The following is a 20,163-nucleotide window of genomic DNA, read 5'->3' as shown; positions in this document are numbered from 1 at the left end:
AATTCCTGACAACTTTTCAATGATAGATCTGTTGAACATTAAACTCCAGCAAATAACCCACAACTTCCCTTTAAAGATGGCTCAATATCTTGCATTTAAAATAAAGTGTAAACAATCCTGTAAACTAGGAAAATAGCGAATTTTATGTCGTTGGAAGAAACAAATTTACGTTTTACGCCGAGATTTACCATAAGCAATGTGTTCGTAGCATTTATCTTTTGCCGCTTGTTTCATACTTGGTGATTTATTCCCATGATTGTGGCAACAGTGATCATGGTCTTTAATCGGTGCCTTTTAAATTTCTATATCTTAGCAATTGATTGTCTTTAGCTTACCACTCGTTTCCTTGCAGTTGGCGCCATCATGTGGTTAAATTAAACCATTGCAAGAACATTTCAAAACGAGTTTTGTCTTCAAATTATGCAATTGCTTCAGAAAACATTTGGTGAAGGGATTAGTAAACGTTTTGATTTTCATAAGTATTGAGATTGCAAAAGCACACAGATTATTCTTATGAAATCTGAGTTTGTAATATCTACAATCTGTAAAGCTTCTGTTGAAATGTTTATCTCCTTGTTGCCATCAAGTGTCAAATTAAGACTTAAAGGGATTCCAGAAAAAAAATAAGAGGAGCCAAGAGGACTGTGTGTATGATTTATTCTTAAAATGAACATTTTAAACAAAAATAAATTACCAGAGATATCTTTAAAAGTCAGGCTAATGTCTCCAGCTCAGCAAACAGTCCAGTCTGGATACAGGTATCCACAACATGCAGCCGTCCAGCCCGTCCCGGTGACCATGAGCAGCTAATGGAAACCTACAGCAGGAGCTTCTCCTTTACCAGACCAGACTGGAAGAAAATAGCCATGGAAAACTGATCTATAAAATGTGTACATTGTTTATTTAAATAATCAAACATGCCTGATTTAATATACGAGCACAGAAAAAAGAGAAACTGTACATTACGAGACTGCTGATTGAGGTGAGGATGGAATCGGCGTGAAAGACATGTGCAGCTGTTGGTGTGAAAAGCTAAAAGAATCAACAAACATGACGGAGTTCCTCAGGGAGGTTCGCGTTGTGCAATAAAATCCAATTCATTCTACTTCTGGGAGGTTCCAGCCCTGGCTGAGAAACATCCCGCAAGAGATTCAAGTTCAGCTCATTTTTAAAAAGGAACAATTCAACAAATCCAAAGCTAACTTCACAGAACATCAACTCAAACCGTGAATGAGACCGACCGTCTGAGCTGGAGCTCCCACAGCTTCTGAGGCTGCAACCAGTGTGTGTTGGTGCAGCTTTAATGGAAGGCATGGATGAGAAAAAAATCAAAACAAAAAAAAACAGTTTAAAAATTAACCTCTCATCTATAGCTGGGCTCTAAAAGCTCTTTACAGCATGCACAGAGCTCAATACTGGCACATCTGCTATGAGACACCAAAGGCTGCTTCAAAGCACACTGTGCTATCTAAAAACAATCAAAAACAACAGACCCCCTTAAAGAAACGACAGAAGGGAAACACTTGGTGCTACCTGCAGCTCTTCAGTTATTTATAAGTATTAAAGGGATACAGGGAAAGGTGAAGGCAGCCTGACCCCAGAGAGTTTGATCATTAAAAACGTCGCCTCCTAGTGTTGGGAAAGAAATACAGCTTTGCTTTATTTCCGTAGCTTGTGTTTTTCGTTTTGACAGAATTCAAGGAATCGACCCGTTGTTGGTTTTCCGAGCAGATGAGTCAGTAGTGCTGAGAAGATGTCAGGGAAACACAAAGGAAAACGTGCACTTTGAAGGGTGGTGCATCCATCGTTAGCAGCTGCCCACAGCTGTGTCAGTTTCCTTCATCTTGAACCGAGTGCAGTCCGACTCCAGCGAAAAACAATGAATGCACAAAAAAGACAACATGTAGCACTGCAGACGACGCTCTGCTCGGTCCTTGAGTGTGCAGCATGTTGAGTGAGGCACTAGGGGGCGATGAAGAGCAGGTCACGCTGCAAGGCTACAAAACAGAGAGATTGGGCACCGACAAAAACAAAATGTAGAAAGAGGGTCAGCTTTGGTGTTGAACTAGTCCCACAGCTCTAGCAGTGGACAGACGAGGAACACGACGATGATGATGATGATGGGGGACACGAAGAGGGAGAGCGGTCAGTCAGTCTTTAACCTGGTGGGCTGGGTGCCCTGTTCTACCAAACTGGCTCTGATGGAGTTGAAGACCGTCTGCCGGACGTTGTCCTCCATGTAGTTTTCAACAAGTGGCTTCAAAACCTAAAGGAGAAAAAAACAACAGTCAGCATTCATTCATGTTGAAAGGGAAACTGAACACAGGAAGCAGACTCCAACATGCTCCAAAGATGGTCAAATAAAAACCACTTTTCTACTTTGATCTAAGTAAGATTATAAACAGTTTGCCTTTTTATGATCCACAGACGGCTGCAGCTCTGCAGGTTTCCGCACCGAGCAAAACAAAGTTCAAGAATCCGACACAAAAAGGACTGAAAGATGATTAAAGGAGACGGCAGCAAACAGAGGACATTTCTACATGAGAGGCAAAGTTAAGAGTCTGAGAGTCCAGAAGCTGGCCAGCAGCTAGTTGGTCTTCTTGTAGTTGTTGTTGAGCGGAACCAGAGCTTTGAGTCCAAGCGTGGCTCCTGATGGGAGGGAAGGGAGCAGAGAGAGGGGCCACGCCAGGTGGCTCCTGACGGGCTCCAGGAGATTGGAAATCACCTGGAAGGAAAAGCAAGGAGGAACAGCGGAGTTAAACGAGGAGGACTGGTGTGAAGATGGACGGCAGGAGAGAGGGACGTGGGATGAACTGGAGTGGGGGGGGAAAAGAAAAAAGAGGGGCATCGCTTAGGATTCAAGCACATAAAAAAAGAAAGAGGAGGAGGAGAAGGAAAGGAAATAAGGCGGGATGCTTTGAAAGGCAGGCAGGCGGAAGATCGAGAAACGGGAACAGATACGTCTCACCTTTCTGACTGTCCTCTGAAAAGCAGGGGAGACAAGAAGAGACAAACAGAGAGGAAGGAGAAGCAACAGGAGACATGAGGGACAGAAAACAGCTGCTTCTCCTGGCTAACGGCGGGTTTAGGGAGGAAAGAAAAACTACAACATGAGCTCTAGACCTCGAGCGTAAACATGGCGCCCTCATTAAAACAAACATTGAGTAACATCACCGACTCAAATTGCCACTAATAAAACTGATATTGACCTTGAAGACATTTAGCCAAATGAAGGTGCATCAGTTCACCTGTCAGTTTATGTGGTCAGAGAAACGCTCTGAGTTTGTTTACACCTGCATTTTGCTCAGTGATTAATTAACCCAGGATAAAGGTTAGTGTCCAGTCTAACCACTCAGAGCTTCCTCTGCAGTGTTCCACTTATTGGAAACTGAATCATGTTAAACAATGAGAGCATGACGACACAATAATAATAAAAGCTAAAAACGGAGGGGGAACAAAAAAAAAAAAAAAAAAAAAAAAGGTACGCCTATGTTGCATTGCACAAAATCAAACTGGTGTCAAACTGGACACCCCCTGAAAAATCAGTACTGCAAGTAAATCCTGTAATGATGCTCATAATTAAGGCCAAAGGTCTTTAAAAATACTATTCATTCAGCCCTGCGTTGCCAAAAATTTAAAATGAAAGATTTAAGGAACATTGCTCAGGTGTTTATTTCTGAAGACTCCACACAGTATATTTTTATGAGATGACAAAATACATCCAAATAAAAGACTTTACATAAAGCAACATATTTCAAGCAAACTACATAAAATGGAGAGACTAGAGAAAGAATGCCAAGAATTACACAAAAATCACCTGACGTTTATCCTGATGAAAATTACTTGAGAATTAAGCGCCTAAACTGGATTTAGCATCAACTGGATTGTTGAGGCAGGTTTCAAAAACACTGTCCCAATCAATCAGATTGTTCCCGTTAGTGTATCCTGAATTAAAAACCAGAAAATGCTCCCCTTCTTTGGTCAAGATTCTCCATTTGGTCAAATGTTTCAGAATACATCTTATCTACTGACCAAGATGAATTTCTTGTAAACAAAATTACGCTTCATAATCCCACAGAAATCAATTTATTCTCAACATGAAAGGGGAACACACACTCCGCCCAGCTTTCACTCTGATCGCTCACCTGTTCCCAGAGCGCTTCGGCCAACTGGTCTATCAACATTCCCGCCTCCCGAAACTCTCCCGAATACTTCACGTACGCCCAGATGCAGAGGAGCAGCAGCGCCACGCCCAGAACCAGGTTGGCCAGCGCCGCGAAGACGCTCAGGCCGATGAAGCCGGTCACCCCCGACAACACGTAGGTGAAAAACATGACCACGAAGAGCGTGGCCGGCGTGCGGGCTGCATAGAAGATGTTTTTGCCCTCGTTGTGCTTGGAGAAGTTGGTGTAGGCCTCCTTCAGCTCCAACTCCAGCCGGTCCTGGTAGCGCTGGCAGAACTCCTCGCCGCCCATCTTCTTCACAGAGCGGAAAAACGTGACAGAGTCTTTGCAGAAAGCTTCGTGGCACCTCTCCAGGTCGGCCGGGGCCATGTAGGGCCGGTCCCCTCCGCAAACCTGTCGGGACGGGAAACAAAGAAATAAAAGAAAAAATGACCAGAGTATTATTCCTGACTGAGTTCATGACGGCTCAAATCGTCTTAAACCGTTTTCGTCAACATGACACTGAGCTCAGAATAAAGGCTCCCATCAATAAGTGCAGTAGTGAACTTTTCTGTGACTTCGTGTCATCTTCTCCTTTCCTCACTTTCACATTAGTAGGTTGTATAAAAATAATAATAATTGTGTTATTATTATGCATCTGTAGTTTTAGGAGCTTATTTTGTTGAAACACACAGAGACACAAATTAACCTACTTTGTGTTACCAGAAGAATGAGGTTAATCGCCCAGAGATCAAAAGGATAAAAATCAATTAGATGTTTACATGACCAGTGGATGTGGGTCTCTGATCTCAGTTCAAACATTGAGGTTTAAACCATTTAGTTGTGCAGACGGATGCTTTATCTGGTTCCTCAGTCTAGTGAGCTACAGCACTTCTCCTTTCGTGTTTATCTGAAACTTGTTCAAAACTTTTTATGTTTTCAGGTTTTGCTGTCTCAGGTGTCCTGGCTTCGCAGCTTGGTTTAGTTTGGAAATAATGAAAGGGGTGACATTTATATGAATTGTGGTGAATTTTATTGGAACCAGTATCAGCAGCACACCAGAGTGTGTTTGCGTATTGCTGCTGCAGAAGCTCTGATGTACAGAGCGAGAGGAGCAGGCTGCTCCAACACCAAATGATTCTGATTCAGTACATTTTACTTTTTTTCCCCTCCAGGCCTGGAAAATGTCAGACTGATTAAATAACTTCTATTTCCAAACCATACTGCAGCAGTGCTCAGATTTTTTATAAGCCAATTTATTGTTATGCATTAATTTTTCAAATTGTCAGTCAGCAGCCACTAGGGGGAGCTGCAGCATCCACTTGACCAGAGGTTCACAGTCACATGGACAAAATAGAACCAAGCATTTTGTCTTCAGGCTTTATGCCATTACGTTTCCTTAAATCCCATAAGTTACTTCATAAATAGATGTAGTCCCATTTTGGATGTTTCTAGGTAAAATATGTGATTATATAAAAATAAATTAAACAAGGACGATGTCACACATGTTCCCAGTTTAAGCAAAAACAATTTTACTGCTTTATGCGTGGAGTTAAATTCCTCAACACAGTGGCATGTCCGCTTTTAAGAGAAAAACACTTGAAAGCTTATTATTATCAAAACATCCTATGAGAACTCTAATGACTTTTCTCAGTTTGACTACAAGCCTCGAGGCTTTGTCACTTCTGCAGCTACACCTGAATGAGTGAACAGCTGGTTTAGCGTTAAACAGTCTGATAATAAATGCTCTGTGCTCTTTTCCTCATATTATTGGATGATTTTTGGCTTTGGCGAGTTTTTTTTTTTTTTTTAATCATAATGTACGCACCTTCTCCATGCTCTTGCCGTACAAGTCTTTGGCTCCAGCCACGGCAGTCAGATTATTGGCCTCTGCTGTAGCCTGATCACAAACAGTTAAAAAAAGACATTTAAAATTAATTAACAGACCAAGAAAATTTTAAAGTTTTACAAATATGACAATCATAAAAATGTTCTACTTGTTAATTCATTCAGGCCTGTGATTTTAGAAGCATTTCCCAAACATTACGAGGTTTCTAGTCTCGCCCTTTAAACTCAAACGCTCTCTGAATGTTTGTACAATTTGATGCTCTGCAGATGTTGAAAGTTGATCATGTTCATCATTGTGAAATAATGTCATGAGCCCATTAACATATCGTTAAATATAGGATAAAACAGCAACAGAAAACACCCAGCTTTAAGAGGCGAAAAGATTAAAAACTAAGTACATTTATTTCAAAACTTTCAACAGACTCCATTAATCGTTTTATTTTGTTTGAAGACACGGCGACTGACCCGCAGCATGGACTTTGGATGAGGAAGCTCGTCACCTTCGTAAATTTTTATGTAGGCCTGCAGAAAAAAAAAAAAACGACAAGCAAATCAAACGTTATTTTAAAACTTTTAAATCAATAATTGGACAAAAATCTTCAGGTGCGCTGAGGAAACAAAGCAGGAAGTTTCAAACTGGACGTGCCATCCATAACGCTGCGAGAAGCCTTTGGTGGCAACAGACATATTTCTTAGAATCAATAAAATTTTGTAATTTGTGTACTTATTAGTACAATTTGAGAGCAACAGACACTGAAGATACTCAGAAATCGCTGCAGCACCTTGAAGTACTCCACCAGATCCTTGCAGGTGATTTTGCTTCCACCAATCTGCTTCTCCACCAGCTGATCTGGGGCCAGCAGCACAGGCATCAGCTCAGCCAGCTGCGTCTTGAAATCATCTTCGATGTCTGAGACGAACACACGCAAAACCGTTTCATCCAAGCATCACACGGATATTAAAACCTGGATTCTAAGTACGAGCGAGAGTCATTTCAGACCCACCTTTTAGCCTCCCATCAAACTTTGGGTTGGTGGCCACCTTGAGGCCTGGATGTGGCAGCAGGAAGCAGCTGATCTTGCTGAAGCAGGAGTCGATGTGCTTCCTGACATTCTGCAGCTCCTCGTGTTGGCAGTTTTTAACCTGTCAGAGCAAATGGTCGGTAAATGCACAGATTTACATTTGCTTAAGTCTCATAGAAAAAGGCATTATGGAGAAATGTCTGGAGAAGTTTTCTTATTCAGATCAAATCCACGCGTCTCCATGCATTTTAGGAACAAGCAAACATTTCCAACAAATCTCACCTGCAGTCTTTTTTGTAGAAAAGCCTGTCCTCCCTTCAGTCCATAATCATATTCATATGGAGAACTCCAATCCCGAATCAGGAACATTAAGGACTTTAAAAAAAAAAAAAAAAAGATGGTTAGGAAAATCTTGGGAGTTCATAATGAATACACATAAGTTAGATTTATAGGGTTTTACGCGATGTCGCGCTCACAAAGAATTTTGATGGGGATTGTTTAAAGAGTAGAAATCATCTGGAATAAACCAGGGTTAAAAAGTGGACAGGCTGCTGGAGAAAGAGTGACTAAGTTCAGACACCTCCCTGCTATTCAGCAACTACAAACAAAGGTACATCTCAAGAGATAATATAAAATTTAAATGTTTATTTTTGGAATCAAAAACATTAGATCAGCATCTTTACGGCATCCTGTAAGCAACAGGACCAACGTAATGCTCCAAAATTCGATTAAATGTAGTTTTAAAAAGAAAGTTTTGTTCCCTCGAACAAACGTCTCGTCATTTTTCCTCCCGCTGGGTCAAAAATAAAAACAACTTCTAGTGTCTCTGGCTGAGGAGAGTCTTTAACTCAAGAAATGTGACAGTTTTAGCCCATATGTCTTAGACAGGCCAGTATGTCTGTGGTGGCTTTGAACCAGTGACTCCAGCCACAACTTATTTTGCAAAAGTTGTTCCAGCAGCTTAATTTGATTGGACACTGCACGCTGAACAGCCAGCTTCAATAACACGGACATGTTGCAGCTCAGTCTCCATGTCAATGACCTTCTGCTGGACAAAGGTCCAGTCAGTCATCTTAACTACGATCAAATGCCGTGAGTGTAATCAATCTAATAGTTTCAGTTTTTGAATTGAAGGACTGAAAACTTTTCAATGAGATTCTAAAGTACTAAGATGCACCTATAAGGAATCGTTGAGATGAGATTTCTTTTTCCCCAAACACAAGAATTTATGTTTTTTTCCCCCTATTTTAGTAAAACCCACTACATCAGGTTGGACATTAAAAATCTGCATTTTCAAGCATAAATCTGATTCTGGCCAGTACTGAGCAGCAACACCAATAACATTTTATAGAGTAAGAGAGTCATAAAAAATTTTTTTTTAGTAATTTTTATGCCGTGCAAATTTTGCACCCATTTTCTATTATATTTTTATTTGACAAATATAAGTAATAGGCATGTTTTATGGTGATAATTTGGTTTAATTAGTTTTAAATGCTTGTATATTCTGGATTCAGACAAACAGTGAGCACCTGGAAAGGTTTCGATTCAGTTTCTTCCATTGCCAGCCGTCCATATTCAGTGAAGAGCTTCATGAAAAACAAAATCAGAAAATAAGAATAAAAAGTCAAAATAACCATTTAATTTTTGAAGAAAAGAAGGAACACAAACCTGCAGATGCTGCAGATCGTCTTCCTGGATGTTATGGGAGAGGTTGTACACCTGAAGACAAGCAAATGGAGGACAAATTTTAAATCACACGTTTGTCTCTAGCAGAAACAAAACGTAAACATTCCTACAAATGACATGTTTTCTGTTACCTGGACAGAGCTGGTCATGGTGCTGAGAGCAAACACAGTAGCAGAGTCCTTTATGGTGGACTGGCTGTCAAATGCTCCCTGAGTGTCGACGAGGAGTACAGCGACCTACAAAATACAAGTCAGTGTGGAAAAATTCACTCTAAATAAGGAGGTTAAGATTTTCCAATTACATCAGGGAATTAAAAAAACAAAAAAACAAAAAACATACCTTGTTGCCATCAGGCTTTTCAACCACAAACACGTCGCTCCACACCTGAATTCCTGTGGTCTCCCTCTCACAGCCTCCCCTCCATTTGAACCCAATCAGAGGTTCATGGTCTCCTCCTATCCACGTGTCACTGTGCTGCACGATGGTGGAAAAACAGCATGGAAGAGACAAAAAAGGAAATGCTTAAACGACCCAAGTTAAGCAGAACTTGGCACACAACACCTGCAGTACATTTCATGTTTCAGCACTCTCAAATGCTCTAATAAGTTGTTGGATTGTAGCGTTTATCCCCCTGCAGCAAATCCTATAAAAGCTACAGGAGGCTTACTTTTTAACAACATTCTAGAGACAGAGTCTTGAGGTCTCAAAGGATTGCGTGAGCAGTAAATATCCTCCTAATTAGCAGCGGGTAATGTCTCCATGTCTCTTAAGGCTCCTTTTTGACAGTGCAACCCAGAATATCACAAATAAAAGCAAGCAGCAGTTGTTTAGAGTGTGTCGTAGAAGAGAAGGCGTTATTCCAAAAACAGTGGTTTAAACTTACTTTGGATGAGACCGATCTCTGCAAAACGAACAATAAAAACATTAGGGAAAAGATAGTTGTAATAAAAAATTATGGTCATCCACTTCTACAAAAAAATGCCATATTTCAAGTATTGTTGCACTACAAAGCAAAAATGTGAAGTAGTTTGTCACAAACAAAGGAACACCGCTGCAGTCCCATCCAACAGGAAAATCCTCATCCATAGCAACAATCATTGTGTCAAAGGAAACTAAGAACTTTAAACTTCCTTTTAGAAACATGATTCAAAACCATGACATTTTGCAAAGTTTCCCTTTTATACTTCTGAGAAAAGAAAGAGTTCAGCATTTAAATAAGGCACATTCAAACTCTGAGACGTGGACTTTTCACAAGCAGGTCTCCACCATCGGGTCCAACACAGAGCCAGTGCTCTGCTGCATTTCTTTCTTTTGCAGGAGTGTTAAAATGAAAAAGATGCAGCAGAGAGAAAGATCAACCAAGAAATTACCCAGGTTATTGAGAAGGTAGTAAAAAAAATTATGATCCACACTGTCAAGTTCCACCAACACCTCCTTATGCGAGTTATTACTGGGATGTTTCAATTTTATAAAAATCTATTCTGAATTGAGTTAATCCCAACATATACTGTGCCAACAGAAAATTCACATGCACTCATTATGAACTTATATTAATGTGTGGCTTTTAATGATGGATTGGGATTGTTCTTATTAACCTTATTGATGCACTTGTCTTGTTAAGAAAATAGTTCAGTTTTGAACCCAGTTATGTGTTGCAACCACAGTTAGGTATTAACTAGCTACATTTACTCAAGCAACGTTTTTGAAAAAAAAAACAAAAATGTACTTTTAGGAGAATTTTTACTGTATTTTTACTTTTACATGAGTAATTTATTATGAAGCATCGCCACTCTTATTTGAGTAAAATTTCTGGATTCTCTACCTACTGAATAAAAAACAAACATGTTTTAACAAAAAATAAAAAATAAAAATCACCAGACAAAGACACACAACTGCAGATTTGGTTAAAGTTTCATTAGTTTTATATTGAAAGAAACCGATTTGGGAAAAAAAAATATTTTGCCCAATTTTGTTATTTATCGTTACTTATTTAAATTGTAATTTTGTTCCTTAAAATACCAAAATCATCATCATCGGTTCATCCGATTATGTAATTTTTAAATATTAAATAATTTGATCAGTTACTCAATACTGGAGTAGACGTTTTACCAAATACTTTTTTACTTGTCTTACTTGAGTAATTTTTTTGGACAGTTATTTTTTACTTTTACTTCAGTATATTTTTTGGGTACTCTACCTACCTCTGGTTACAGCACAATAATACAAACATCAGACATTGGTTGTATACATGTTCCTCTCTGAAAAAGAGGAGTTCAAAGCACCACTAAAATTCCAAAATTAACGACTTTCATGCAACAGTGAGTGCATGCGACCTTCTGCCTGGCATAGCATATGTGCCCTTGTAATTTTAAAATCCTAAACGAATGTTAACCGTACCTGATTGTACATGTAGCGCAGCATGAAATCCAGCAGGAAGGACTTGCCCTTCCGAAACGCTCCAGCCACAGACACGACCACCAAGTTCAGGTCCTTCACATGATCCTGAAGCAGGATCTTCTCCAGCGCAGCGGCGTCCAGCTGAAAGATGCCATCGCTCTCGTTGGCTCGGACGATCTGGACGGGCCCCGGCCTCTCCTCCGCCACAGGCTAAAAGGAGTTTCAAAAACAGCTTTTACTGGCATCCACACGAGCTCATGAAGATTAAGACAGCTCTCCCCGCCGACCAGCTGTGCCATACACATTTATAATTCTAAATTCCCTTTTTTCAATGATGATCTTTTTGTCTTTCAGATACAATTTTACCTTAAAAACATCTGACTTTCATAGGAGGAAAAAAAACTGAAGACCTTTAGAAGCTTAAAAGAAAAGAAAAAAAAAAACATGTTAAAATATTACCTTTTCCTCTTCAATCCCTTCATCTGGTGAAGGACTGATGCTGTCGGTCTGATAGGACTCTGGGGCATTGGTCCTGATGTTTAACCCGTCCATCAGGTCTTCTGGCCGAGCGAGAGGAGCCCTCTGACTGCGGCGAATGATCGGGCCATCTTCCATGTCTTTAAACCCTTCAGAAAGCAAAAAGAGAAAGATAAACATACAAACAAAAGTCACCTCGTCATGACAGGTCAATGTTAGAATCAGAAGGTAAACCAGACCGAAACTAAGGCATACAAATTTTTTTTTTATAGTCGAGATGTAACATTTGATTGCGAGGAAAAATAATAAACTACATCAAACTGGAGAGAGGATGCTTTCCTCTTGCTTTCTGCGCTACACCGAACACTGTTTTTCACTCTGAACTTCTCATCTAGGTCAAACTGAAAATAGCCTTGTGGTGAAATACACAAAGGGCCAGGAAAAGGAAAAAAAAAAGGGACCCAAAGCAAGTATGTCACCAGGACAGTATTTTTATATTTACTGTCTGTCACATTGATTTTTCAGGGATAACCGTCCAATTAAATATAAATCAGGTTGCACATCTCTTGTGTGTCACAATATTTTAGCTTATATTGGTGGCAGTCGTTCAGGCACTTAAATGAGCACAATTGAAAAGCTGCTCTTTCTTCAAGCTGTAAATCTGTTAATTTAAATTAAGTCTCTTGAAAGCAAAACATTTCAACCTCCCTTCCTTCTTTTCAATCGGGGAACTCTTTCAGATTAAAGGTTTGAATAAAACTTCCTGAACTCAGTCAAAAATGTATCAAGACAGGTTGAACCACAAATTTCAAACATTACTCATCCGAATATCTCAGTCACTCAATCACTTAGCCGCCCCAAGTTACCTGGGGAGTTAAGCATCTCAAATAATTCCCCATCAAGACTTGTCACTTTCAGTTTGTTTACAAGTCTAAGAGACACTTCCTCTCTTAGACTTTGCCACTTCTTGCTGACAAAGAAATAAAATCTTTAACTTTCAGTTTGATTGATTTTTTTTCCCATTTTCTAATAGTAAAGATCATAAGATAATTAATTACATACTATAATACCAATAACTCTGGAAGCTGGTTAAGGGGAATATTTAAAAACATTAAGGCCACAATCTTATACCAGGGAAAAAACAGTAAATCTAACATTCAATAATCAACCTGGACTTGCTGCAAGGTTAAAGCACAAGTCGGTTACTGTAATCTGCTCTGCACACAAATGAGCTCTGAACACTTCCTCAGTTTGTGGCACTGCAGGTTCCCATCCAGCCCAGAGAAGCACTTAGTGAAATAAAGTGGAGCAGACTGGAGCCGTAGAGAGAAGCGGACTGACACAAAGACGGCATTCTGCAGGGACTGCAAGGAGACAGCATTGCACTGCAACAGAGAACATGTGGAGGAGGAGAGAAAGTACACAAGGAAGCACAGCATGGTTCAAATATCCCGACTGGACCTTTATAATAAAGAGGTCAAAGCAAGAATAAAAAAAAAAAACCTAACAAAAAGAAAAATCTGACATCATACTTTGATCCTTCTTAAGTAACCAAGATATCAGGTCATTGGATTAGAAAACCTTGAGATGGGAATAATATTGATAATACTGCCATTAGGCGCATCAGATATGCGCCTTTTTTCTTCTTTTTTCTAGTTCTCATGTATGCTTATGACTCTGACTTCTAGCGTTCTGAGCAACGTCCTTTGTGTCCACTGTGAACATCTGCTGGAGTCAGACTGTAACTGGCAAAGTATTAGCATGAAATATGCAAGTTCATAACACTAGGAATATATTATCAGCCAACAATTACTGCACTGCACTCTAAGAAATGAAAAAGTTGGAAGAAAAGGATTTCTGATTTTGATTCTGAACCGTTTTATGATTGTAAATAACAGACATGTGAATGTCTTCTTTTTAATATTACATTTAGCTTATAGTGCCAAATCAATGATAAATAACCAAATCTATAGAGAGACTCCTTATGAAAATCTTTGTTTAAGAAAATCAGGTTGCAAGGCAAAAGCAAAACAAGAAATTGCTAAATGTAGTAAATTTCAGCTGTCCTTAAATGACATTTCACAGCTCAGTTTCTTCCTTGTTGTCGTCATCATCATCATCACATTCCATCAACTCTCCTTGAGCTTTGGCATCTCAATCATTAAAGCTCCATCAGTTGTGGGCATGAAGACATTGAAAGTCTAACCAAGAGGCAAACTAATACTGGAACCTGAACTATTATAGGCTGCAATAATGTTGCACCCAAACAGTCCTTTGTGATTACAATATTGCACACTCCGAAACTGGGGAGATGGTTGCAATTTGGTATAATGTGTAGACATCATGTTGCAAACTTCATTGTCTTTTTTTTTCTTTTTTCTTTTTTGTTACCAAAGGTTTGTATTTAAATGCACTGGCACCGCTGCTGTTTTAGAATTACGACAGGAAACTACAGAACTGCAACAGAATAAGTGATTATGTTCAAATCCAATTCTGCAAAGTATCTCTTGCCCAGATTCATCGTTTTGTGTCAAAGGAGGAAAGCTGTTAAACACCAGCTGCTCAGTTGAACTCTTGTAAATGTGTATCTTTTCGGGAAACGGGTTTAATATTTCCTAGTTCAGAAACAAAATGTGCAGTCACATCTAGTCTGAAGTGCTTGGCTTTCTTTTCTAGTGTTTTTTTTATTTTTATGTATAATATCTTCTATCCATTTGGGGCAGTTATTGAAAGTACCCCTTCATGTTTCGTTTATCAATAACTTGAAAGAGTCAAATTAGTCTCTTATCTTTGTTTTTAATGTAGAGCTTTAGATTAACCCAGGGGTGGGTAACTCCAGGCCTCGAGGGCCGGTCTCCTGCAAACTTTAGATGTCTCTCTACTTCAACACACCTAAGTCAAATGATGAGGTCGTTAGTAGGACTCTGGAGAACCTAACTGTATGAGCTGCAGGACACTGGCCCTCCAGGACCAGGATTGTCCACCCCTGGATTAACATCTTACTAGTAGAGTTTGTTGTAGGTTTTACCAGGAAAAGTCCAAGCAGGGACCGTGTCAGTAAATTCCCCAGTGGCTAGAAGGACTATTGCAGAGCAGCAGATACTTTACAACACATACTGCGTCCTGTACTTGACCCAATAAATAAATACCCTCACAAATTTACCAAAGGATGCCACTGGTTCGATGTGTGTTAACAGGAATCATCTCTTTTGTAATTTTCATAAGCTTCCATCGTTCACTCTGCATCTGTGCAGTCTAACCTACATTAGTACACTGAACACAAAAATCAGCTTTCAACTCCCGTGACTCCTGCTCTACATCTGACTTAGCCTTTGATGACACCAAGGTCCACTAACTATAGCAATGCTCTAAATCATTAATCTAGACTTTTAAAAAAAATGACACTTATTGAGTAAGAAATGGGAAGCAAAATTGCAAGCAACTAAAGTTCTATTTAGAAATATTCTTGATTACTCGTTTATCTGAGTAATCAAAAAACTCGGTCCTAAAGCTTCAACTTGAATAGAAACAGTGATGCAGATAGTAAAAGCAATCTGATCTTTCAAACACTTCAACATTTACAGTATCAAACCATCTGATCCTCGCTTCAGGGAGGGCAAATGTTTGGTTGCTTCAGGCCAACCAACAAGGACAAAGTGCAGATTAAGATGGAGTCAGCCTGTATGAAATCAGACATAAAGGTCAATATGATAACAGATTTATACTCGTAATGTACCTTAGCCTCTAAAAATCACTCAGAAAATGTAACTAAATGTCACTTCTCTCCAAAAGATCAATTTTCACATTGAAAAACATACACTTAAAAATCTTCAAATTAATTTTGTTTCATTATTTTGAGTAAATGCCACTTCAAGGTTTTAAAAAGGCAGCTACAACTAACATCCAGTCACAAGTGAGGCTAGTTATGATTACTGAAAAATAAGTTTATTTCATTACTTCAATCCAAAATGCCTATTTTATTAAAAAAGGCATTACACACAACGTAATCATTTACAAGAGTTTGTTCATTTAGATGCTTATGGGTTGCAGCTGACACTGTGGCTGCATAGTTGTGCACACAACCATGGTCAAGACTGCTTGACCACTGTAATGACTGAAAAGGAAGTAGTGTCAGGAAAATGACAAATTACATGTTTACAAGAAATCATACACTCCTAGTTGATATTTTCATCCAAATATTCAACAGTCAAATTATACATTTTCCCAGTGTTGCAGAGCTGTAATACTAATAATAATACGAGGGACACCAGATCCAACAATGCAGACATTTGTTACGTTACCTCCGCAGCTGACTGACCCAGGCTGACCTCTTTCATGCCACCTTGATCTGATGCAGTATATCATGCAAAACGGAAACCGACCAAGTACTAAGTGTACTTTCACAAACATACTTTTAGCACACCAACATTTCTGTTTAAAAATCCTTTTTTTATTGTCGTCTCCTTTTTTTTATTTCAGATTTTCTGATTAAATTTTGGGTTTCCATGATCAAAAGAAAAAATATAGCACTGAATCTATTCAACATAAACATAAACCTTTCCATTACTGAAATAAATTTACTTCTCGGTAATATTCTAATTTATTGAGCGGCATCCGTACATAAAATCCCCGTAGTTAAAATTCAATCGGATCAGATTCTAACAATTGAGTTCATATGCCATATGGTCAAATTCAGAAATACAAAGTCTGAGTCAGTGGCGACCAAACTCTTAGAGCAAAAATCCTTCATCCGTTACAGCTTTCGCTGAGTTCAGCAAACCTGAATCGAATGATAACTTATTACCAGGCCTCTGGAGAACATGATGCATGCTGAGAAAGTAAGTCAGCAGTCTGTCTGCGATACTTCGGAGCAGACAAACGTCTCAAACCTACAGAGTCTGGGCTCCGTCACTGGAGTTTGACACAACTGGTCTAAGACGACTTGAGCAACTATGGGGCAACAGTGAAAAAGCAAATGGCTAAAAAAAAAAAACTATTTTCTTACAGTTTCCCTAAAATCAAGTCTTTAAAACTGTTAATCCTAAATTTTAAAATCCAAAGATATTAATGGTATCACATATAGCAGAAGAAAATGGCACAAGATTGCCACTGCAGGAAGTAAATAAAACATATCAAGGTTGATATCCTGACCGGTTAAACAAAAGTTAAATAAGACCACATGGTTAAGTGTATAACTGCTACATATTATGAAAACATATGAATCAAAAGACTGATTTCTTTTTAAAGCATGCAGTAAAGTTCTCCAGAGTTGATTACTAGATTCAGGTGTGTTGAAGCAGGATAGCTGCCTTGAATTGTGGAGTTGAAGACCCCTGGTATAGAGCAACACAGTTCTACCCCACCCCCACTTGTTGCGACACACTTACGGTCATCCAATTAAAACAATCCCTCACTTCCAATACAGCCAAATTAATTTGCATGGCCATATTTCTAGCCCAAAACAAACAACAAAAAATCACTAATAAAAACACACCAACAGTCATGGCACGGAAACTAAAGCAATGCCACCCAACAGTCTTACAGAAACGCTGGTATAAAAATACAGTTAGCAAACTACAAAGGCATCTTTTCCTATACAGCAAACTATAAACTGATTAAAGTTATTCTATAAGGAGGAGGATGAGCACAATACTGTTACATTTTGCAAGTGTTTATTCTAGTTATTAGTCCATATACTAAAAGCTACCAGAAATTTTTTTTCAGTCAGAAAATAAAAACATCATGCACTGCATGATTTTGGATGTTTTTTTAGCTCATATTTTGATGCTCAATTTCTGCGTAGAAGACCACCAGCACAGCATGCATCACATTTACTTATGTATGGCCGAATATATATATATATATATATATATATATATATATTTTTTTGTAGAAAATAAGTAAAATACAATGTATTCAGTTGAAATAGTTAACAGAAAATACAGGCGCACTCATTTTTTTTAATCTCTCCTTTGAATTACAGATGTGTCATAGACTGAGAAAAGAAAATGAACCAGATTGACTGGACTGATGAGTGGACCCGTCCTCTGGGATGCGAGACTGAGCTGTACTTTTCCACCTTTTTTAAACTGAAAATATGAGATCTTATTGTAAATATGACTGCACCAAGTTATAATTTGATTATTTACCAGACTGATGTCATTTTCATGATAACAAGGGAACCAGTGACTGCATGCCACTGTTTGGGCTCCTTCACAGTTAAGGGGATAAACTAGCTGGCAAACTCTCCAGCCCGCTTATAGTGCATTTAAAAATATCCGAGTAAGTACTGGGATAAGATTAGCGTATACAGAGTATATACCCTGCGGAATGTCAATGGTTTTTAGGCATTTTTTTGAGCGACCTAAGGGAAAAGAGGCCAACTTAAAGATAAAAACAGCAGGAAACTGGCGGTTATCAAGGAGCGGCCAGGTGAAAGTTAATGCTAGGATAAATGAGGCGACAGGTGTCGGGGTTGAGTTTTGTATCCGGGTCAGTATCTGATTCAAACAACACATGCTCAGCCAAAACACGACTAGACCGATTATGCCGAACCAGAGCTTGTTTGCATCCGCCTGTCGCTACTGCTTGGGTCTCAGAGGGAGAGAGGACGTATTCTGGCCGGGGAACCCAGATTTGGCACAACACCGCGGGTCTCCAACTGAAAACAGAAACGTCTGACTAACGGAAAAGCGAGAGGAACAAAGACCACCTTAATAAAACCCTTTCTCTTTCTATCCCGTTTAAACGTAGCACCCCTTTTCTCTTTCTCTAAAATTTCGACAAAATAATTCAGCGGGAGTTTACCTTCGTCTTCGAGTCGGCTTTTGGAGTTGTAACCGAAGTGATTTCTATTCCTCGGCCCGCTCGCCTTCGCCATCTTGGACAACTGAAATCTGACGTGGCTGACGTCAAGCATTTTTAATTCTTCTCGCGCTGCTTGCTGGAAAAGGCTCCGCCCCCAGGCTGCAGCAGTTGCAAAGCTGCACGGTTTTTTTTGTTTTTGTTTTTTTTTTCCATCTGCTCAACTGGTTGGTTATTCACGTTTCATTACTTATTTGAAAAAAATAAATAAATACAAACATTACGCGGATGTTAGATTTGATTTCTTTGGCCGTGTTGAAAAGCTATGTACTTCTACAAGAGTACACCAGCCTCGAAACAGATGTGCTGTTGCTTCTGTAAATAAAGTGTTTATTATTGTTTCCAACAAGCAAGAACACAAAATGTGGTTGGAAAGAGCTCCACTGATGATTTACAAAGATAAAACATCCTGTCTATGCTGCGCCTTCTGCTACCATATTTACACATCAGGGCCTGGACAGAGCAGGATGTGGCACCAAGACAGAGAATCCTGTTGGTCTTGATATTAAACAGAGAATTAATGATACTGGATAATGATGTTTGTTGAGCTTCTCGAGTCGTTCTGGGCTTTCAGTAATACTTATCCTATGTAGCAGGAATTCCTACACCCACTAGGATTAAATATACATAATTTGTAAACATATGCTTTAAACAATTTTAGTTTTATTTATATTTCACAAATTTGCTTCTAGTAAGTGGTCAATATATTTAATTAAAGTTACTTTTTTCAATTATTAGAAATATGTATTACAAAAAGTGTAAATTGAATACACTTACCCATATATAAATGTCACTTAAAGTATATTTCTCATTAATATATGCTAGATATATTAATGAAATATTTCTCATTAATATATTCTAAATAAAAAGGTGGGTGGCTCTTGTTTTAAAGTCTGCTGAAAAGGTTATGAAAGTACACCGCTATTGATTTTTACATGGTATGTATTTTTGCTAATATATTCAAATGTATTGAAAATCTAAATATATAATAAATACATAAAATTTACAACAACCATTACTATATAAAAATAACTACAGAGGGTAAGGATCTAAGAAAACAATAAGAAATGAAATGAGTTAATTTAAAAATAGAAAGAAAAAAAGATAAATTTCACAACCACAAGAAATAGCCTTATAGTGTGAATAATGTTCAAAACCATATAACCACACGCCTGTGTCTCTGCAATAGACTGAGAGACTAACTGTTTAACTCTAGCAACATTATTAATGCATCAAAACATATTATTTTTGTAACATTTTTATTGAGACTTTTAAAAACCAAACTTTGAATCAGATGTAATATTACATTTCTAACTTTATCTGAATGGATCAGTTTTACAGTAAAATTTGCTCTTTGAAGGTTGGTGCCATCTACTAAGATAGCCTTCAGTTTCGTCCCGAATGAACTATAGAATATCTAATATTTAAAATATAATAAAAGTGCATCCCTGAAAACACATTTTCACCACTCCTTCAGAATCTCATGGCAATGTTTTCAACTAAACTTTGGCTGTGTTCCTCTTTTGTCTTGACAGGATCCCATTCAGTTTATTTTATCTCAATCAACATTCCACTGAGATATCTGAGCCATTATCACTGAGGAAATTAGTATAATTTCCTCAGAAGGTCTCAGCAGTCTGTTCAGTCTCAGTCCCACTTTTTTTGCTTGGCAGCGTTGGTCAGGATGTGTCGTTTCAAGATAATTC

General features: G+C 38.6%; 1 protein-coding gene and 1 long non-coding RNA gene across 4 annotated transcripts; both read right to left on the bottom strand.

Annotated features, from left to right (window-relative positions):
• Positions 1 to 640: 640 nt before the first annotated feature.
• Positions 641 to 18,508, bottom strand: LOC106955257 (atlastin-2-like). 3 transcript variants are annotated; one of them, XM_015045343.1, is made up of 16 exons: positions 18,401 to 18,508; positions 11,576 to 11,742; positions 11,117 to 11,326; positions 9,603 to 9,620; positions 9,059 to 9,193; positions 8,851 to 8,955; positions 8,702 to 8,752; positions 8,563 to 8,619; positions 7,316 to 7,408; positions 7,016 to 7,154; positions 6,794 to 6,921; positions 6,477 to 6,533; positions 5,992 to 6,063; positions 4,146 to 4,577; positions 2,969 to 2,983; positions 2,540 to 2,725 (listed from the first exon to the last, which is right to left on the bottom strand). In XM_015045343.1, the coding sequence occupies exons 1-16, from the start codon at positions 18,471 to 18,473 to the stop codon at positions 2,588 to 2,590; spliced, it is 1,890 nt and encodes a 629-aa protein (XP_014900829.1). In that variant the 5' UTR covers positions 18,474 to 18,508; the 3' UTR covers positions 2,540 to 2,587. The 3 variants fall into 3 exon arrangements, with proteins under 3 accessions (XP_014900831.1, XP_014900829.1, XP_014900830.1); XM_015045345.1 differs by lacking the exons at positions 2,540 to 2,725; positions 2,969 to 2,983 and adding an exon at positions 641 to 2,266; XM_015045344.1 differs by lacking the exon at positions 9,603 to 9,620.
• LOC106955259 (uncharacterized) lies at positions 10,433 to 11,110 on the bottom strand. Its single transcript, XR_001426537.1, has 2 exons — positions 10,944 to 11,110; positions 10,433 to 10,537 (listed from the first exon to the last, which is right to left on the bottom strand). It is a non-coding gene; the product is annotated as an uncharacterized LOC106955259 (long non-coding RNA).
• Positions 18,509 to 20,163: the final 1,655 nt, after the last annotated feature.

This window comes from Poecilia latipinna, unplaced genomic scaffold, assembly GCF_001443285.1.
Source record: "Poecilia latipinna isolate Pla-1442-1.1 unplaced genomic scaffold, P_latipinna-1.0 Scaffold722, whole genome shotgun sequence".
Classification (NCBI taxonomy): Eukaryota; Metazoa; Chordata; class Actinopteri; order Cyprinodontiformes; family Poeciliidae; genus Poecilia; species Poecilia latipinna.
The sequence above is the reverse complement of the archived record's forward strand: the minus strand, read 5'-3'. Positions and strand labels throughout refer to the sequence as shown.

Bases quoted from the DNA above. Each gene is read 5' to 3' on its own strand.
- LOC106955257 (XM_015045343.1), bottom strand. From the start codon at position 18,473: ATGGCGAAGGCGAGCGGGCCGAGGAATAGAAATCACTTCGGTTACAAC. The intron at 11,327-11,575 runs GTAATATTTTAA...AACTCCTTTTAG, and splicing joins AAGGGATTGAAGAGGAAAAG to CCTGTGGCGGAGGAGAGGCC. The intron at 7,409-8,562 runs GTGCTCACTGTT...TTTTTTTTAAAG, and splicing joins CTGAATCGAAACCTTTCCAG to TCCTTAATGTTCCTGATTCG.